Source organism: Ammospiza caudacuta, chromosome 13 (genome assembly GCF_027887145.1).
Source record: "Ammospiza caudacuta isolate bAmmCau1 chromosome 13, bAmmCau1.pri, whole genome shotgun sequence".
NCBI lineage: Eukaryota > Metazoa > Chordata > Aves > Passeriformes > Passerellidae > Ammospiza > Ammospiza caudacuta.
Genome location: NC_080605.1, coordinates 4,870,471 through 4,889,606, shown reverse-complemented (window position 1 = coordinate 4,889,606; position 19,136 = coordinate 4,870,471). Strand labels below are relative to the sequence as shown.

At 38.8% G+C, this 19,136-nt stretch overlaps 1 protein-coding gene across 1 annotated transcript in view; it reads right to left on the bottom strand.

The window, feature by feature from the left end:
* The window catches only part of CDH8 (cadherin 8), a 148,067-nt gene that overhangs the window by 49,923 nt on the left and 79,008 nt on the right, over window positions 1-19,136 (bottom strand). The window contains exons 7-9 of the mRNA XM_058813798.1: window positions 17,625-17,812; window positions 14,689-14,942; window positions 6,372-6,508 (exon numbers count right to left, since the gene is read on the bottom strand). Coding sequence (XP_058669781.1) covers window positions 6,372-6,508; window positions 14,689-14,942; window positions 17,625-17,812 — 579 coding nt within the window. The remainder of the gene's footprint in view (window positions 1-6,371; window positions 6,509-14,688; window positions 14,943-17,624; window positions 17,813-19,136) is intronic.

The window sequence follows — 19,136 nt, the reverse complement described above, 5'->3', positions numbered from 1 at the left end:
TGCCAGGGAACAATTCCTTCCTAATATCCAGCCTAAGAGGGAGAAGAATCCAGTGCTGCAAATAATCATAACACAGCTCAGAGGAAAATATAAACCTTGAGTAGTCCACTCAGTGCTACATGGAGTGAAAGGCAGCTTGGGGACTTTAAAGGGATCATCATTTAGCTCTCTTTAGAGATAATGAGCCAGGCTTTCTGTTATTTATTGATGTGTTTGTCACAAATCTGAGCTGGCCAAGTGGAATATATTTAGAAAGCTTTACTTGTTGAAATCTATGGTATTATTCAAGGGAGCTAAACTATGTAATACACATATTCTGGGGGAAAAGATTACCTCACTTTTTAAAAGAGAATTTCAGATAAGCATTGCAGTATATTTTGTTTCCAAAGAATTCACTAGAATACTCTATCTCAAGCAGATCTCAGCTTCAGTTTTGGAGGGATGAATATGCAAATATCAGGATATTCATATTTAAATTAGAGGAATGTTGTGCAGTCAAATTCTATTGCTAATAAATTTCTTTCTAGGCTAAGTTAAACCAGCTTCTCTTACATAAGTCTTTGCTTTGGTTTCAAACTATACCAGGTCTGCATTTCTTACTGCTGTTGTTTTATCAATTAACCAGCAATGAAGGGCATTACCCTGATATTAATGTCCCACATTGTGAGGGTGCTGGGAAGTATCTGCAAGGTGGCTGTTCCAGCCATTTGAAAATGGAAATGGAAATCCATGGAGCTGGAGGCAGGAAGAGGACAGAGTTTAATTATTACATGCCTTATCCACATCTGGCAATCTGATCTCTTGAATGATCAGTGATTCTGAGCTCCATTCAGAATGTGTAGGAAAAAATGGTCTAATAAATAAGTCATGGCTATTTGATTTTCTTTTCCTCTGACTAGCATTGACAACACATAACGTGGTAAGTGCTGCAAAAACCTGTGCAAGAAACTGGGAGAATACTGAGGAGGTTAAGCCCAGCCTGAACCCTGCTCTGCTTCACTGCCCAGCAAAATTGGCAGCCAGTTAATGCCAGCAACACAAGCATGTCAATGGGAGCAGGAGTTATAGCTATAATTGTAATCTACACAGAAAAAAAATGTTTTTGGGGTTCAGGAGAATGGGATCGCATCTGACTGTTAGGATCCTGACTTCACCAGATTTTACTGAATGGTAGAAAATTCATTTCAAGCAAGTAGCAAAGAACCAAAGATGTGATGAGCCTTTGTACACACAAAAAAGATGCACCAAAAGAGATGTCTGTAATTTAATCATTCATTCTTACTGCACTGCAATTCAGGCTGTCAAAAACCCCTTGCAGATGCCCCCAGATTCCTTTCCTGTTCAGGATACAGCTCCAGAGAGCTCAAACACATGAGCAGCACTATCAACCCTGACTTACAGAGCAAGTCTACATTCAACCCTCTCTCAAGAATTTAAATTTAAAATAAACCTCCCGACCTCAGCTATGACTTTAAGTCCATGTAAGTCTCAGCTACACCACAAACTAATGAGAAATCTCATTAGGTCAGTGTTTAAAGTCCAGAGCCAGTGACAATTTTCACCCTTTATAGCCACAGAGCACAAAGATTCATTCTCAGGAAATCATTTTACAGTGGACCTGCTTCCTCCAGCCTGTCATCACCTTGATATTCCTGCTCCTTTCCATTCAGCAGGGTAAACTTGGTGAATGGCAACGTAGAAAGGAAAGTTAAGAATCAATTCACAGGTTCAATAGCTTTGAGTCTTGCCCTTGCCATGAGTGTATTTCTTCTGCACACCCTCAGCCTGCACTTCAGAGGCATCTTTCAAAGATTGCAAGGCTCTTTCTAATATTATCTTCTCTTGAAAATCCATATGGCAGAATTCAGCACAGAGGAGATGAGCGAGGAGAAAAGTTAAGCAACAAAGAATCAAAAATTAATTTGATCCCATAAGAAAGAGATGTAAGAAATCACACAATAGGAAAAATGTGCAAAAGATATTTAGGAGTAGACAAATTTAGGGGTAGCAGTTAAGAGGACAAAAGCTGCAGAAGGACATTAAAGGAAAATGTGTAATTAAATCTGAAATATTGAAACCAGCACCTAAATATCACCTGTATCACCTAAACATCACCTGTACTGTGATAATCTCATTCAGTTCATTCTTTTCCACAGATGGCTCTTTGAAGGGTTAATCTCTAGTAACCACAAAAAGATTAAAAAATTCACTCTTGTGGGCATGCAGCTATTAAGGGGAACCTCCCAGTGTGACCATTCATGGGACTCTCTGTCAAGGATATCCCCACCATCCTAAATTGTCACTGTTGGGACCCTCCTGACTCTCCACACCCCACTCACAGCCAGAGCAGGTTTCCTCACTGGTTCCAGCCCATGTTTCCCCCAGCAGAGTCTCAGATCTCTCATTCCATCAAGCCATTTATTCACAGTAACACAGCCGCAGCCTGAGTCTGTGCCTCTGAGGAGGGCCCCCACAAAGACTTCTATCCCTGGGCTTTTATCCCTTCACAGCCTGAGCACAAGGAGGTTTTGGCTATTCTTCCTGAGCCCTGGGCTCCTGCCCTGACTCTGTGTGTCCCTCACCCAGCTGTGCCACAGGTCCTCAGATCCCTTGGCATGCAAAGGGTCACAGGTGACATCCTCCTGTCCCTCTGAGCTCCCATCCAGAGCTCAACCTGCAGCTTGCAAACCAAGCTACCTGCACCAGATGTGTCCCTCAACACAAGAGGAAGGCACTGTGGTTATTGGGATTTTAGCAGGAGGCAAACCCTGTGCACTGGCCACGCATTTTGGGAATCAGAACGTAAAGGAAATACAAAATTCTGGGTAAAGGTCTGAGGGACAGCCACTTCAGGCACCTGTTCTTCAGTCTGGCTGGCCACTTTAACTCCCTGAAACAAATGCTGCAGAAAACTAGAAACTCCTTCTAAAGAATCTGTCAGCAGTGGGAAAGTAAAGGAGGGAACAGCACCACCCAAAATGTCTCACTTTGCACAAGTCTCAGAATACAATGGCAATGCTATTTGTCACCAATAGCATGAATTTTGTCTGAACAAGTACTGGCCAGACACTTGCCTATGAATGACAACAGAAAATGTCTTTCTTCTAAATAAAAGCCCAACCAAATGAAAAACCCCACAAAACAACCCCAAACTGGTCCTTTGCCTGTCAAGCACATGTAGAGAAATCACATTCCCCACTGGCTCACACTTTCCTCATCCTTGTTTTGCTAGACATAAAAGAGTTAAATTCATATTTTGGAGCATTAAGATTTAAAATGTTTAAAATTATCCACACACATTTTAAATCTGAGCACTTTTTAAAAGATCAGCCAGTCTGAGCCTGAGGATCTTCACCTCCATTTCCTGTGAAAATGCAGAAGCAGTAATGCTCCTTTCAGCCACACCAACCCTGCCTTGGAAAACTCCTACCTGAGACAGTGGCTAAGGGATGATACAAATAAATAACTTTGTCATAATGACAAGCAGAAAACTGCCAAAAATTAAATCAGCTTAGAGCACAAATTTAAATGCAGGTACGTTACCATCACAAAGCTGAAATAGTGAATTATTGTTTGTCAAAATTTGGTGTTTATCTGTGAAAGTGTGGCTAAATTAGGGCATAGTCATATGATCTAGGATCTACCATGCTGGGAATAAAGAAACAAAAATCCAGCATGATGGCTTATGAGTAGCAAGCAAATTTAATGGCAATTAAATGGCCTGGTCATTGCACTGCAGATGGAGACGAGAGTCTTGCACAAGCCCTGGGAAGCAGCCAGCCCAGGAAGAGGAAATGTTCCTGCATGAACAATTCCCACATATTCATTTTCCTGTGAGAGATCAGCAGTCCATTAATAGGGCTGTCAGTGAAGGCATTGTAATGACACACTTTGTGTTTGCATTTGCTGCTTGTGTCTGCCTCCAACAGATTTCTGCTATTTTACAACAGAGATTTTGTCTATTATTGTCTTGGAAAAAAGAAATCTAAAAATGCCCATTTTCCCCTGTTTGACAGTTCTATAAACAAATTTAATTTCTGCTTGAGGAGCTTAAAAATAATTTCACTTAAATAAGCAAAGACAGTAGTCTATGAAATTAAGCCCTTGTTTTATGTAAATGTCAAATAATTATATTAGAAATGCATAAATAAGTCTTCAGCAGGAACACAAATTCTTAGAACAAGATTGGCATTATTATTTTCATAGCTAGTCTGATAAGAGGCAATTTTACAATAGCAGTAGATGCTGAGGCTCCCATGAAGTCTAATGACAAGGCTGATTTCTTACAAAATTCTTGAGTATAATTATGTTTCAAAAAACTGAAAATGCAACAGGCAGACTTCCTGCTTGTGTGCCTTAGTAAAGTGCACTTCTGGCAGCTTTGCCCTTGCACTGACATGTAAAGGAGATATAAAAATGAACTGGAGGAGTGTCTTGCAAAGTTATTCCTTTTATCTTGTTCCTTTTTAAAATTTTGGAGAAAACAAATTGTAAAATGAATTCACTTTACATCTTATTATTCCAATGTCTGAGAGTGTTGGATCACAAACTAATAATTCTGCTTTCCATGCTGTTGGTAAATCTCATGATCTGAGAAAATTAGTATGAACATTTTATATATTTTTACTTTAAAAATATTAAAATTATTAACTGGTTAGACATTAAGTAGAAAAAGTATGCCAGATTAAACCACACCTTCCTTTCTCTTCTCATGTGCTTCCCTGTGGCTTGGCTTCCCTGCAAGCAGAAAGCATTTCTGCTAATTTAATCAAAGTATTGTTTGAATACTTTGATTAAACAAAGTATTGTTTGATGGCACAAGTGACAGGGCACTGTTGGCACTGCTGGCAATGAAACCCTCAAATTCCTGAGGTGGGTCAGAGCAACACAGGGTACAAGGTTTGGAAGTTGGGAGCTCAGTTCACACCCACATCCACCTTTCCCATGTGTCAAGGATTCCTAATAGGTTTGGTTTTGAAATCCCAATGATGTGATATTGGGACACAGGACAGATGATGGACTTTGAACCTGGTTGGCATAAGATATTTGATAGCAGGATGCCTTGGCAAGAGCAAAGAGAACTTTGAGGATTAAAAGAAGATTCAATCAGATTGGTTTACCAGAAAAAGAAAATTTCATTAAATTCTGCAAGCAAGAGATGTTGTATATGCATAAGTTTGTGTATGTGATTTTAACCTAATCATTGTAGTAAACATTACCAGTCTCCCTAAAACAGTATATAAGCATTGGTTGTCCACAATAAATTTGGGTTCTGATCACCAAATCAGTCTTCCCCATCTCTTTTCATTGCTGACAAGTACCACAGGAAAGGTATTAGACAACAAAAATGGGCCAAATAAGCATATTTTATCCCCCAATGTATTATGTTCATGGCTATGGTACCATGAAACTGAGCTTCAAATGCTCTGTACCGTTATGCTGTATCCTTCAAAGCAGAGATTTGGGGAAAAGCAAACATGGCATCAGGCAGTTCTCTCTGTGCAGGAGTGAGCAGCCCTGGTCACCAGGCTCTGCAGACAGATATTCCTACAGAGCTGGCTCCAGTGTGTGCACACTGGGTTCTGCTGCACCCTGAGTACAGAACAGAAAGGGTTCCAGGGTCTGTGTTCCAGTTCAGGACACAGCACAGGGTGCCAGCCCCAGCTTCACTTTGCCTCAATACTCTTGTGTCACATGCATTGTCTAAAATACAGTGCTAATATGAACAATAAATCACACTGTCATGTGTGATCCTGTCAGCAGCTCCAAATTAATTAAGAATTCTCCTTGATTAAAATCCCTGACCCGTATTGCCAGGCAGGGCAGCTCTCCTGACTCAGGTGTGCAGAGCAGCCACCAGGGCTCTGTGGACCTGAACAGTGCTGGTTCTTGTTGAGAGCTGGGTGTGAGTAAACTCATCCATATGTATCCAACAGCACTCCTTTCATGCAACATTACCCCTGTGCTTAATCATTTATGGCTCTGAAACATAATAGCACTCAGAATTAAGAACGTCTGGCTTGAGCCTTCAATTTACTTCTACAATAGCAAAGCTTTAATTTTTTTCTGTCTTAATAGAGCTAATTATAAGGCTTAGGTCTGGGCTTTTTAAACCATTTTTTAACATTTACCCTGCATACCTTGTACATATGAACTCATCCATCACTTCAGAATATCTATTGCCATTTTCACTAAAAAAAAATGCTGTTGTGAAAACTAAAAGAAATGGAGCTTACACAAAAATTAAGCTTTCTTTCAAAATTCTCTAACTCGAACACCCAATACATTTTCTTTTACTGAATTATGTAAAGTTTGCACTGTTAAAATCAATTATAAACCCAACAGAACAGTCAGAGTACACAAACACTTACTGGTTTCAGTGGCTACAATAGTGATGTTGTGCCATGTGCTGGTTTCTCTGTCCAGGGGTGTTGCCAGGGTTATTTTCCCATCCTCTGCGTTGATGTTGAACTGTCTCTCAAGGTCAGTGTGGCGATCAATGGAAAACCTGCAAAACAGACATCCCTGTAATCTACTTAATGAAGTTGCTGTAATCCATACAGTCACACAGACAATTTAGGGAGCCCTCTGAGAGCTGCAGTTTTATAGCCACATGGATTGAGAAGCTCAATAGCATAGTAATTTAGAAGACAAAAATGACAAACTGATGCTAAAAAATCTTAATAATTATTGCCCAAGGAGTAATTAGCTGTATACCCAGTGTGAAGGTCGTAAAGTGCCCTCAGGTTCACTGGGTAGCATCTCTGAAAAACGGTGCTGATCAAGAGTTAATTACACAATCCATCACATTTATTGGACAGCTTCTATGGTATTTCACAGTAACTGATGATAATTTCTACAGTAATGTATTAAGCCACAAAAGTGGTGGGCTTTGTGGTTATTTTAAAAAAGGGCTGAATAATATTATTTTACCAATAAATCTCAGATTAACGAAGCATGAACAATTCACCAAGCACATTATTTGCTTATGGTTCAAGCAGCTGCATGGGCAGAGCACAGTGAATCACCATTTTTCCCTATAAAACACTGCAAATGCTGGAGGCTTGATTTTTCTCTGGGCTGACATCACTGATGTTTAACCAAACAAGCTCCATCTGACAGGCAGTCAGAGTTTGCAAATGTGAATGTCCAGGTGAATTCTGCAGCCCAAGCAGGGAGCCAGAGCTGCAGTGGATTGCTCCAACGGTGCATTAAGCAGGATGATGATTTAAAGCTCAGGTCCAGATCTCCAGAAAGCTTTTATGTTTGTCCATTTGCACAGAGTTATTTTATTAATGAATTCCTCGTGAAAAGAAGCTAAATGACAAAATTGAGCCTTCAGTTCCCTGACAGGGAAGGTAGGGAAAGAGGGAGTTGAGTGATAAACTATTGATATGGTTTAACAGCAATTGACTTCAAGGGGTTTTACTGAATCCTGATTGTGGATTTATACAAAAGCCTTTTAAGCCTTTGTGGCTGTGTATTACAGAAGCTACCAGCATGCGCTGGCAGTTTTTACATCTGTTCTGCATTACAGACAGTACATTACATTACTCACAATAGTTAGGAGAGTTAGGATAAGGTATCACACTCAATTACTTTATGGAGTGGCCAGAAAAGTGACTCCAGACTGTCACTTTCTCATCACTTTTCTACCTTTTGCAAGCACATTGTTAAAATTCCCCAATAAAAGTAAAAGAATGTATTTTACTGCAGTGAGAATGGCATAGTTATCTGCAAATCAGCTATTCCATTCTGGTTCGTGCTTTAGCAGAAGCAATTTCCAAAAAATATTCTGATTTGGAGTCCCTTTATACACTACAATAAATATATTCCAATGAACTCAAACTCATTTCAGCCTAACACAATCGATTGTAATAGATACAGCATTAGCATCTGATTTCAAAGCTCAGGATTATTGTGTTCATCCTTTTTTTATTTATTTCAGTATCTGATATTTTCATATTTAGAATGAAAGTTGCATTGCAATTAGATTATTTGTGCAAATCATTCTGGAAGATACAGCTCACTTTCAAAAGAGCTCGAAATTATGAAAACTTATCAAAATCTCAGTTTAAGTGTATAAATACTACATTGTTAGAGTTCAAGGCTAACCTGATCACACTGGTAAAGGTACTTCACAAGTAATGGATTTAAGAAGGAAAACCCCAGCTTAACTGCAAAATGGGATTTGTTCGATATTTTTTTTTAAACTCTCAGAAGAACTAGTTCTACTCATTGAAAAATTACTAGTTAGGTACGAAGAGTACCAGAAAAATATTAAGTCAAAAATATGAACTCAAATTCCAAATATCTTTGCCTCAAGCTGGACACATGCATGTGTATTTGGACATTGAAGTAAACTGATTTTATTGTGAGCTCCACATACTCAGTTCTCAATGGTTCAATGGGAACTGCACTAAACTCAGCATTTCTGAAACGCAGGTCACTTGTGTGGAAGAATAAAGCTGCAGGTATTTAACTTCAGGCAATCATTTTTGAAAATGGATCTTAACTGTATTTTGATGTCTACCTAGTTCCAATTAAATCATTAGAAGTAAAATTCTAGTACTAGTGAAGTTAGTAAAAAATACCTTACAGCCTTTCACAGGTTTAAGATTTCACTCAAGAAAATACAAGAAAAGAGAGCAATCAGCTCTTTGTAAGAAGTCATCACTTAAACCTGTCTTTTCATTTTTGAGTTTTATGTAATGATGCTGAAAGGACTCTACCAAACATATAAGAATTTTTCCCAGTCCACAAACAAAATGTAAAATGCTCATATGGTATTGAGTGTTTAGCTGACCTGGGCTTAACAAAAATTCCACTGAGGAAAGAGAGTTTTTCTCTAAGGATCAATCCTTCCTTAAACTTCCACTCACGGCCTTCCTGCCATGCAGGTTTTGAAGTTATAAAAGAGGGAGTGAAACATTTTTGAGTTTATAATATCACATTTCATCTCATCCCAGCATTATTTACTCACAACACAAGCCCAGCAATTCAAGAGGAAACATTTTTAACATAAGTTGAGTGTCTTTGCAAGACAACAACCTCTCCTGATTTTAATGTGATAAATATTTGTTACAAAACCAAAAAATAAAATCTGCAGGGTCATAAACCTGGGAAAACTAACAATACATTTGCAGTTTTCTTTTCACGATAATGATGTTGTAACTCTTTTTAATGGGAATGCATTGTCAGATCCATAAAACATACATAAAACATATATTTCTCTAAAAATGAGAAAATAATATCTTGGGAAATAATATCTTTTGAAATTGCTATAAAGCCAGCAGAGGTTATAGGGAAGTTTGGGTTAGTTTATGAGTCTGCTATGGCAGTTATAGGAACAACCCCACAGTGGTTTAACAGAAGCCTGGAAAGGATTCTCAGTCCTGCTCTTGCACTGTTGCTGTTATGACTTTATTTGATCTACTCATTATTTGCACTAATGTAAATAGGAGCAGAAACTCTTTTTTTGCTGCTCCTTCTGAGATTTGAACCCCAGCACTGACACCCCAGGAGTGGTAAATCTCCATTTCTATGAATGCCAGGCAGATTGGACAGGGTACTTAGTGACAGATAAACAACTGCACCACTGGGGAGCCACAAAATATTGAGTTTGGTTTTTTTAAGGCCTGCTGTGAATTAAGAAAATGATCAACTGCTGCCAAAGATGAAATCTCTGCTGAAAGGAATGGGGAAAACCAGCTCCAGTGAATCTTATCTCTGCACAGAGAAAGCACTGAAGGGCAGTGATTTATAGGAGGGCACTGGCTGGATAGGAAGGAACATTATTGCTCATGCTTTTTGCTGTGTGCCTGGATCATGCTTTAGCCAAGATAACTCAGTGCACATGAACAAAACATCCTTATAAAGTAACACCAGGGGCATGGAGGGGGCACTGCTGGAGCCACAGCTGGGTGCCAGCACTGGAACCCACCCACAGCTGTGTGCCAGCCCTGGAGCCACAGCTGGGTGCCAGCCCTGGAGCCCACCCACAGCTGGGTGCCAGCACTGGAACCCACCCACAGCTGTGTGCCAGCACTGGAACCCACCCACAGCTGTGTGCCAGGACTGGAGCCACAGCTGGGTGCCAGCCCTGGAGCCCACAGCTGTGTCCCAGCAGGGGATGACGTTCCCATGCTGTAGTTTCTCAGGATGTGCCACCCTGCCCACACCAGAGCCTCACAGCTCAGCTGGACTCACTGGGCCCGCTCCCCAAAGGAGAAGCAGGCATCCAGATGTGGCCCTGACACAAAATCCTGGAATTACTGGGCTGGAACACAACAAGCTGCAATTATTTGCAATTATTACCCAACTCTGTAAAGCCTTTTCACCATCAGCCTTAAAAATAGGAGGCCCTTGAGCAGCATGCACTGCACAATGGCAACTAAGGATCAAAAAGAGCTTGTGTTGCTTATTTTAAAACTGATGGATTAGAAAAATATCACAGATTCACAAAATATCCTAACTCCAAGGATCATCGGATTCCAACTCAAGGATCTGCACAGGACTGTCATGGACATATTTTGTGAAAAATCCTTTTGCTCAGGATTTTTTCTCCTGAGAAGCTGAGAAGCCTGAGAGGAAAAGAAAAACATTCATTATCTGCTGCTGTGGAATGCAACAGGTGCATCTGTGATTGGTCCATGTTGGTTTTTTCTAATTAATGGCCAATCACAGTCAGCTGGCTCAGACTCTCTGAGAGTCAGGAGCTTTTGTTGTTCATTCCTTTCCTTTCCTTGCTAGCCTTCTGATGAAATTCGTTCTTCTATTATTTTAGTTTTAATATATCAATTTCTTTTAATATAATATATATCATAAAATAATAAATCAGTCTTCTGAAACATGGAGTCGAGATTCTCATCTCTTCCCTTGTGCTACGACCCCTGTGAATACCACCACACAGGACAGCCCCAAAAATCCATTTATTTACCTGCTTGTAAATCTATGAGAGGCTTTGTGCCTTTAGATCAAGTGGGAGAAAGTTCAGACAATGCTTTATAATTTCTAAACAAGCATTAAAAGCAAACTACTGGTGAATTGGTTAGAAATGAGGATGAACAATTAAAAAAAAAAAAAAGAAATTAATAGAATAGTCTGGGTTGGAAAGGATCCTCTCATTCCAACCTCTGCCTTGGGCAGGGACACCTTCCCCTAAGACCACAAGCTTCTTTCCAGGCTGTATTTGATAATAACTTTTCTAAATTCTTTAACATTTTATCCTTTGCCTCAATTATCAGACTCTTCCCACGTTCAGAGATATCCAAGTTTGATTTCATTTGTGGCACTGCAATGCTCTGAATGTGTGGAGCCTTTGTGTATCAGACTAATGCAAAGCAGACGTGGTATTGGGAGCACAGAAGGTGATTCATATTTTGTTTGTGCTGCCTGGGTTTTTATAACAAATGTACACAGTAGCTCTGTCTAAGCTAAATATTGATAGAACAGATATCTATTGAAAAAAATGTAATTTCCTTGAAATATAAGTCCTTATTACTTGTTAAAATTCTGTTTTGAAGGGAAAAAAGGGGATTTTAAAAAGGCCAGGCAACACTAACATAAAAACAGTCCATCCGTTTTAGAACAGCTTGCTGTAATTTTTCAAATTTTTAACTAAAGTTTGATATTTTTGGTATCATAGAAAATATGCATAAAATCTGCATCATATATAGGTGATAAAATAACAGAATTAACACCTGAAATGTACATTCCAATCAATAAAACCAGTGCTTGAGTATGTTTCTGTTAGAACTTGCCAGCTTCTTATTTTGATCCAAACTGGAAAGAAAGCAATTGTATTTCTGCTCCTACTTGTTCCATAGTATTTTCCCTCTTTTAATAGTAGAATTATTTTTTTCTGTCTTTAAATTTTTATGCAAAAAATGCAAAAAATAAGAGAAGAATTTGAGCTTTCTAAAGCTCTCCCAGATAAATCCTAATTAATCAGGTAAGCAAGCAAGAGTAAAAAAGTTGCACAGAAAAGTTGCAAAAAACTTGCATAGAAAATTGGGCTCTGTATATTCCTTAATTAGTATTAAGCCAATATTTTAGAAAATATTAAATCTTATAAAGTACTGTATCTATTATTTAAAGAAAATATACAAATTATACCAATAAATTACCTTTGTTTTTAATGTAATTAATTTTGGCCAGTTCTGTTTCATGTATGTTGTGTTTTTATATGACCTGATGAGCAATAACATTCGAATTAAGTTTCCAAACACAAAGTATTTTTGTTTTTAAAAGTTTGAAGTTCTCTTGATTTATAAAATGATGAAAAGGGGAAAACTAGACAAATCTTTTACTCAGATCCATTTTTTTGGGCTTGGGCAGAATAAAAAGGATAAGTTTTAGAACAGTAGTCGGTTTGTAAAAAGTCTGAATTCTTAAGAGTTTGAGGCAGGTGAGAAAAAAAATTCCCGAGCAGCAGAAGAGGAGTGGAAAAGCAGCCAAGGTAAGAGTGAAGCAGGGGTGGAGGGAGAGGAAGAGGAGCCAGGACAAGAGCAAACAGAGCAGGGAAGAAGCTGAGGTTCCATTGAAAGAGAGATTGCTGTGGAGCTGGAACACAGGGAGGAGATTTGCTGTCACCATGGCTGGTCTCACACTCCTCTCAGAGGATCTTTTTTGTCTTTTTCACAGACACCAGTGGGCAGCAGCAAGAAAATCAGTGATGGAACCACTGCTTCAATTGTGACAGATCAAACCCTGCCATTCTATGGTATTTTTGTTTAGGAATCTGTGGTAGCTGATGCTGTGGTTATCTGCTTTTGAAAGTCTGATTTAAGAATGAGAATTACAGAATCAAAGGATATCCTGCGTGGGAAGGGACCACAAGGATTGAGTGTTGGAATCTGAAATTCAGGGAATTCTCAGAACTTTGGGCCTGTAAGGCACAGCTTGGAATTAAACACAGGATTTGATCTGAGACCTTAGAAAAGGCTTCCAAACTTAGGGGACAAAGCAAGAATGTGGATTTATAGTTTAAAGCAGAGACACATTAAGCTTTAAATTAAATTTAGAGTTTTAGAGTTTAAGATACAGAAAAAATAAAAGTAGTTACAAAGGTAAAGAAGGAGTTCAGAATGCAGCACTGTAGGTTTGTGTGTTATAACATGATTGGCTAAGAAAGCTTACACTGTACCATGAGCCCATAGGATGAAATATTTAAGGATTGAGTCAAAAACATAAATATCCTTGTTGGCAGTGTTTTATTGGTCAATAACTCCTTAAAAGGTCCTGTAACTAAAGGTCTTGTGACCTTCTGAACCATGTGGTGAAGATGTGAGCCTAACTCACCCTTCCTGCCTGAGTAGAAGGTAAGAAAAATAAACTGCATCATCTAAAAACCTCAGAGGTCCCATCTCTAACTCATTCAAAACTCCTTCAAAAATCCCCATAATTGAGTTTGACTCCTGTCTCTGCCCAGACCCCCCAGCAATCCCCCCCGTCCATCCCTGGTGTCCAAACCCTCCTGGAGCTCTGGCAGCCTCAGGGCTGTGCCCATTCCCTGGAGCCTGGGCAGTGCCAGCACCTCTGGGGGAGGCAGAACCCTTCCCTGATCTCAGCCTGAGCCTGCTAAACTCCAGCCATTCCTGGGGGATCAGAACCCTTCCCTGATCTCCAGCTCTTCCCTAGGTACTGTCCCTGGCCCAGAGCAGAGATCAGAGCTGCCTCTCAAGAGGAAGTTGTGTAAAACTCAAACATACTCTCCAACATCTTCACACACAAGTCCTAAAGCATCCAAGCACGTTGGCAAATCTGAATTTCTAATTCTGAAGATGCTATACTGTGATATGCATCATGTAGGGCCTGTACATAAAGGTTGAAAGTCCAGCTCTGCAACAAACCTGATGGAAGTGACAGTGATTAGAAAATGATAGTGATAGAAAATGATGGATTATAACAACTAACATCATCCTCCTGATGCTGCCTGCCCTGAATTCCCTGAGGCAGCAATGCACAGTGATGATTACTATTAAATAGACTCTCTCCACATATACTTTTGCTATGAATTTCACATTTTGGTGTTGGTTTTCCTAATGCCTTTAGCAGGCAGTACTACTACACAGAGCAGAATGTGCTTTGGAACACTCAGCACACCATGCAATCACTACCAAGGGGGAGGGGAACATGTGCACTCATCAAAACAGATAAAACCCACTGATCTGAGCCAAGTGGAATAAAAGATTTTGTTCAAATTAGATCAAAAAGGGAAAATGTTATAGACTGAAGATGCAGAAGTCATATGGGCATAATCATCTCTGACTTTGTATCTTTAAACCAGGAATGGGTTTAGACAAAGGAATACAAAATATGTTTTGACAACCTTACAACTGCATGCCAAAAACTCAGTATTGTTAGTGCAGACACTACTGGATTATTTAAATTCACTGCAGAGATACACTCTGATGATTCAACCCCATCCAACCTCATTTCTCATAAGAACCACTCACATTTCTCATTTTCACTGCATTCCTCTGTTTCATAAGACTACTCCTATGGCAAGGAGCATTTTGGGGACTTTGAAAATGATCTGAACTGATAAATCTAACATCATAAACCAAACCCTACCCTGGCATTTTCACAGAAAGAGAGCAGCATGAAAACAGCCACACAGTGATTGGGGAATACACTTGGGATCAGCCAGCAGCACTCCCAAAAAACCCCTTAAAGCAGCCCTACCTTATAGGGCTGGAAGACACGTCGGGATCATGGGCCGTCACCTGCCCCAGCACAGAGTTGAGAGCAGCATTTTCATGTACTTCCAGAAGGTAGGTGGGTGAGGAGAAGACCGGGGGCTCGTCAGCGTCCTCCACCACGATCTTGACGGTGGCCGTGTCCTTGAAGGGGCCCCCGCTGAGGAAGCGAGGGTCGATGTGGATGTTGGCTGCCTCCACCTTCAGCGTGTAGGACTTCTTGGTCTCAAAGTCCAGTGGCTGTTGAGAAGGACAAGGATAAATGTCATTTATCAGAGAACAAGTGGTGGCAATGCTGATGGATGGGAGTTATGTGCATTTTTAAGCACACGGAATCATTTCAAAGCAGGCACTTCCCTCTCCCAGAGAACCCAACCTCCAGGTTTTCTATAGAATCTGTTTATTTACCAGCCTCAGAGAAAACAGCACTGTTTCCCTGTTTCTCACAAGAAATTTACTGAAATATTCCCTCTCATGAATTATACCATTACAATTACATATCAGACAAATACTACAAATTTGTTTGGGATGACACAAGTTGCATACCAATAATGCATTTCATCAGTGCTTTACTGGCTGGAGATAAGAAAACAAATTCAACTGGCTCCACAAAGAATAAATATTTTATTACTTCCAGAACAATGTGAGAAATGCAAAGAACTAGAAATTATTATTTGTTGGATAGGAGAAACAAAATGTAGAGCTAATCATATGAGAAGGTACTTCAATATTCTTGCACTACAAGTACTTCTGTATTTCAGTTTACAGGAGTAAATGAGCTAGAAATCTCTTAGGAATTTCTTAAAACTGTAGCAATTTCTACTTCTGTATCATTTCTCTTTTTTTTTTTCCCCACAGACAGAATCACAAAACAAATTACTTTATTCTATCAATATACCTGCCATGTTACCACTGTTTTTACTATTTTACAGTCCTATATTAACTCATAAAAGATGAAAACTCAGTGGATTTAAGGGACTGAAACACCAAATAAACCCCAAATCTGTGACACTTTTGAGTGTTAGACTTTTTCATTATGGGAGATTCAAGTTTGTGTCTTGAAGCACATTAGTATATTCACTTCATAATTCTCTTGTGTCTCACAACCATTCAAATTTCAAAGATGCAAATTGCCAAGCATTGGGAAGATATTAAGATTTACATTATAATGTCTGAGGCATAAAAAGAAGAGGACATAGACACTCTGAATCTGTAATGCAAATACCAGCAAGAGCACAAACAGGAATCTTCAGGAAGTCTGTCAAAGCCTTCAATATGTATATCTTCAAATTCTGTGGATTTTTTTTCAGGTATGAATCAAGCTCTAAAGGGATTTGCTCTTGCTCACAAATTCTAGTAAACACAAGAAAATCTTGCTTCTTTTGCAGCTCTTAAATTAGTACGCTTTTGAAATTATGAATGGGGATTTATAAATCAGCATATTCACAATTTGCCAATCATGGCTCCTGTAGCACTCCTTCAATTGCTTTTCATATGCTTTACAGAAATGACAGCACCCCAATACATTTAGTCATGCCTAATCAGAATATCATATTGAAAATTTACTCAGCATTGTCTAAAGCCCATGATTTTATGCTGAAGAAAATCTGTTGGTGAGCAGTACCCTCCATACATCATCTACTGGAGTAGAACCAAAATTATTATTGCTGTCAGAATGAAAATATGAAACAACATTATGGTTGAGATTCAGTTATGAAATAAAGCCAAGGGAACTGGGGCAAAAGGCTAATTGCCTCAGCTTACAGGAGAGGCCACAGCACACAATAAATAACAGTAAGGAAGAGTTGGGATGTATATCATAATTTTCTCTTTAGCAAAGCAAATATAAATTTAGATAAATATACAACAGTTTATTATAAAGCTACAGTGCTGACCTACTCACTGAGAAAGAGAGAACACAAAGTTTTGACAGGCAATCTGCCTGACCTCTTTAATGACAGGTGCAAGTGGAATATTAATTACCTGTGCCTACTGGATTCACCTTTTCTCACTGGAATATCATGGTTTGGGTTTTGTTTACTTTTGGTTTTTATGAACAAAGATTAATTTAGAGTGATCTGTGCTATGCAGTTAAAACCCTCTGCCACTCCTATAAATTATATTAATATCCTTTCTTAGAACAGAGCACGAGGAACAGCTTTTTCTCCTTCCCCAGAAAATAGTGACAATTAAAGCTGCAATTAATGTTTCCCTGGGTTTATTTTGGTTTTCTTCTATGCTGCCTCTCCCCATATTTCTGTAGATAATCGGGTGATGTTTTTGTTGTGTACATGCAAATACCTCACCTTCGCACTTCAAGACTGTACAAGCATAGAAAAGGTAACATGGTTTTCTTTAGGGCCCAAATTTGACACTTTTCATGTGAAACTACCAATCTCCTTAATAAAAGTCAGTGAAATCCCTGTTCATTACATGAAGACAGCTCAACATGAGAAAAAGGTAGAAGACTAAGCTCTGAAAAATCAGGTAATTTAATTAATGTACCGTGATTTATTTTTCTCTGAACAGCTACACCGGAAATCAAATAATTGAGAGAAGTTATTTGATGGATACTCAGCCAAGATTTTACAGAAATTTAAACCACCACCAAAGTGGAATTTAATCTACTCTTTTCTTTTGGAACCAAGGAAACAAAATCTTGGTGGTGTCATGATGTGACCACATGGGAGCCCGGATAAGATTAACATTTCCAGCACCCATGGATGTCTCCCCAGTGAATTTTCTCAATGGAAATTCAGAGGAACATGGCCAGTGCACCCCTTTTCATCACTCCACTGGCTTGACACCTCATCCATGGATGAAAGAACCCCTGGAAATGCAGCATCTTCTCACAGAGCTGAGTCTGGCTGGGTAGTAACACATACACTAAACATTTATGTTTTTAACAGAGATAAGATTTACCTTTCTCACTCTGATAATGCCATCCTGAGTTTGGGCATCCGTGGTGATCTCAAACACATCCATTCCATCTCCTTCAATAATATCATATGATGATTTGGCATTTTCTCCAATATCCAGGTCATTTGCTCTCACCCTTCCTATTGGTTCACCAAGAGCAACATCTTCCATGACTGAGAAGTGATAGAGACCTTACAAAAAAGAGGAAAAGACTGAATATGACAGCTGTTCCAGTGTCCCCTGGGTGCATTAAATATTTACACATCCCCAACACCAACTCTTGAGATCTGCACCCAAGCCCCATTTACACAAATTATTGACTGAAAGCAGCACAGTGTGGTCCTCACACAAGAATATTCACTTTACTGTAGCTGAGTGTCCTGTCCATTCCAGCAGTCTCCTCCTTCTGCCTTGCAGGGATGTTTTGTGTTGGCAAACACAAATATTGAGCTCCTTTCAACACTGCAGAACTTATCTTTTTATACAGATATTTTATTCTCAAGGAGTTACAATTCAACCAAGAAACTTTGGCTATTACTCCACAAAAAAATGGTATAATTCTTTAAAAATCTGTTGTCTAAATACTTACATAACTTCAAATATTTTCTACATAACTTGAAATATTTACTACTGTTTAAAATGTACTTTCATTTTGCTTGTTTAAACCCTTCCTCCTCACTTTTGTGGTAAGAAACGAATCAGGAAACATTCAAGGAAACTCCCAATTTTTTTTTACTGGAAACAAAAACTTTTCATAGTAATCATTACTGTGTTTACTACTTTTTGCAGAGTTACACTAAAATCCATTAGAAATTACAATTCAAATTGTCAATATTTTATTTTTTGTTACACCTGCTTCAAATCTTTTAAGCTAAAAAGGATCAAAAAATCTATTTAGATATATTATTTTAGGTAGAATTTTTCAAGGCAAAACCCAAAATACCTATTTTCTTTTGTATCTCCCTGCTCCTTACATTACTCTAAAAACAAGACACACATTTTATACCCAAAATTCTTTCTAGAGTCCTCCTATTTCTACCTCTTTATAATTGACTCTTATTGAAGTTAAGATTAATATAGGAGCTAATCAAACAAAATGCTGCTCAGGAGTTAAAATAAGCAAAGAATTCAAGGGTAATAGAAGAGACCATTAAAATAATTTTGACACAGGATTCTGGCCTTGTTCTTCCCTGTCTTCCCTGTTGTTCTAAGACAATCTGTTAAGAGCAGGTAATAATTTTCCAAAAACAATGTTCTGGAGTTCTGGCTTTACCTGTTGTAAATTATTTCAGGAGCAACAGTTGAAAATAAGACGGAAACTGAGGAATTCACAAATACACGTATTAGCTGCACAATGAAATCCCAAAGTGACTTGTTTTTAATGTTGCTAGGCTAAATTATTAGAGATAATTTGGAGATCATCAAGATTCCTCAGAATATCCATAATGGCTCAAAAACAATGAGCAGCCAAAGCAATTAAGTGCCTTGGGAGATTAAATTATGCATTCATCATTT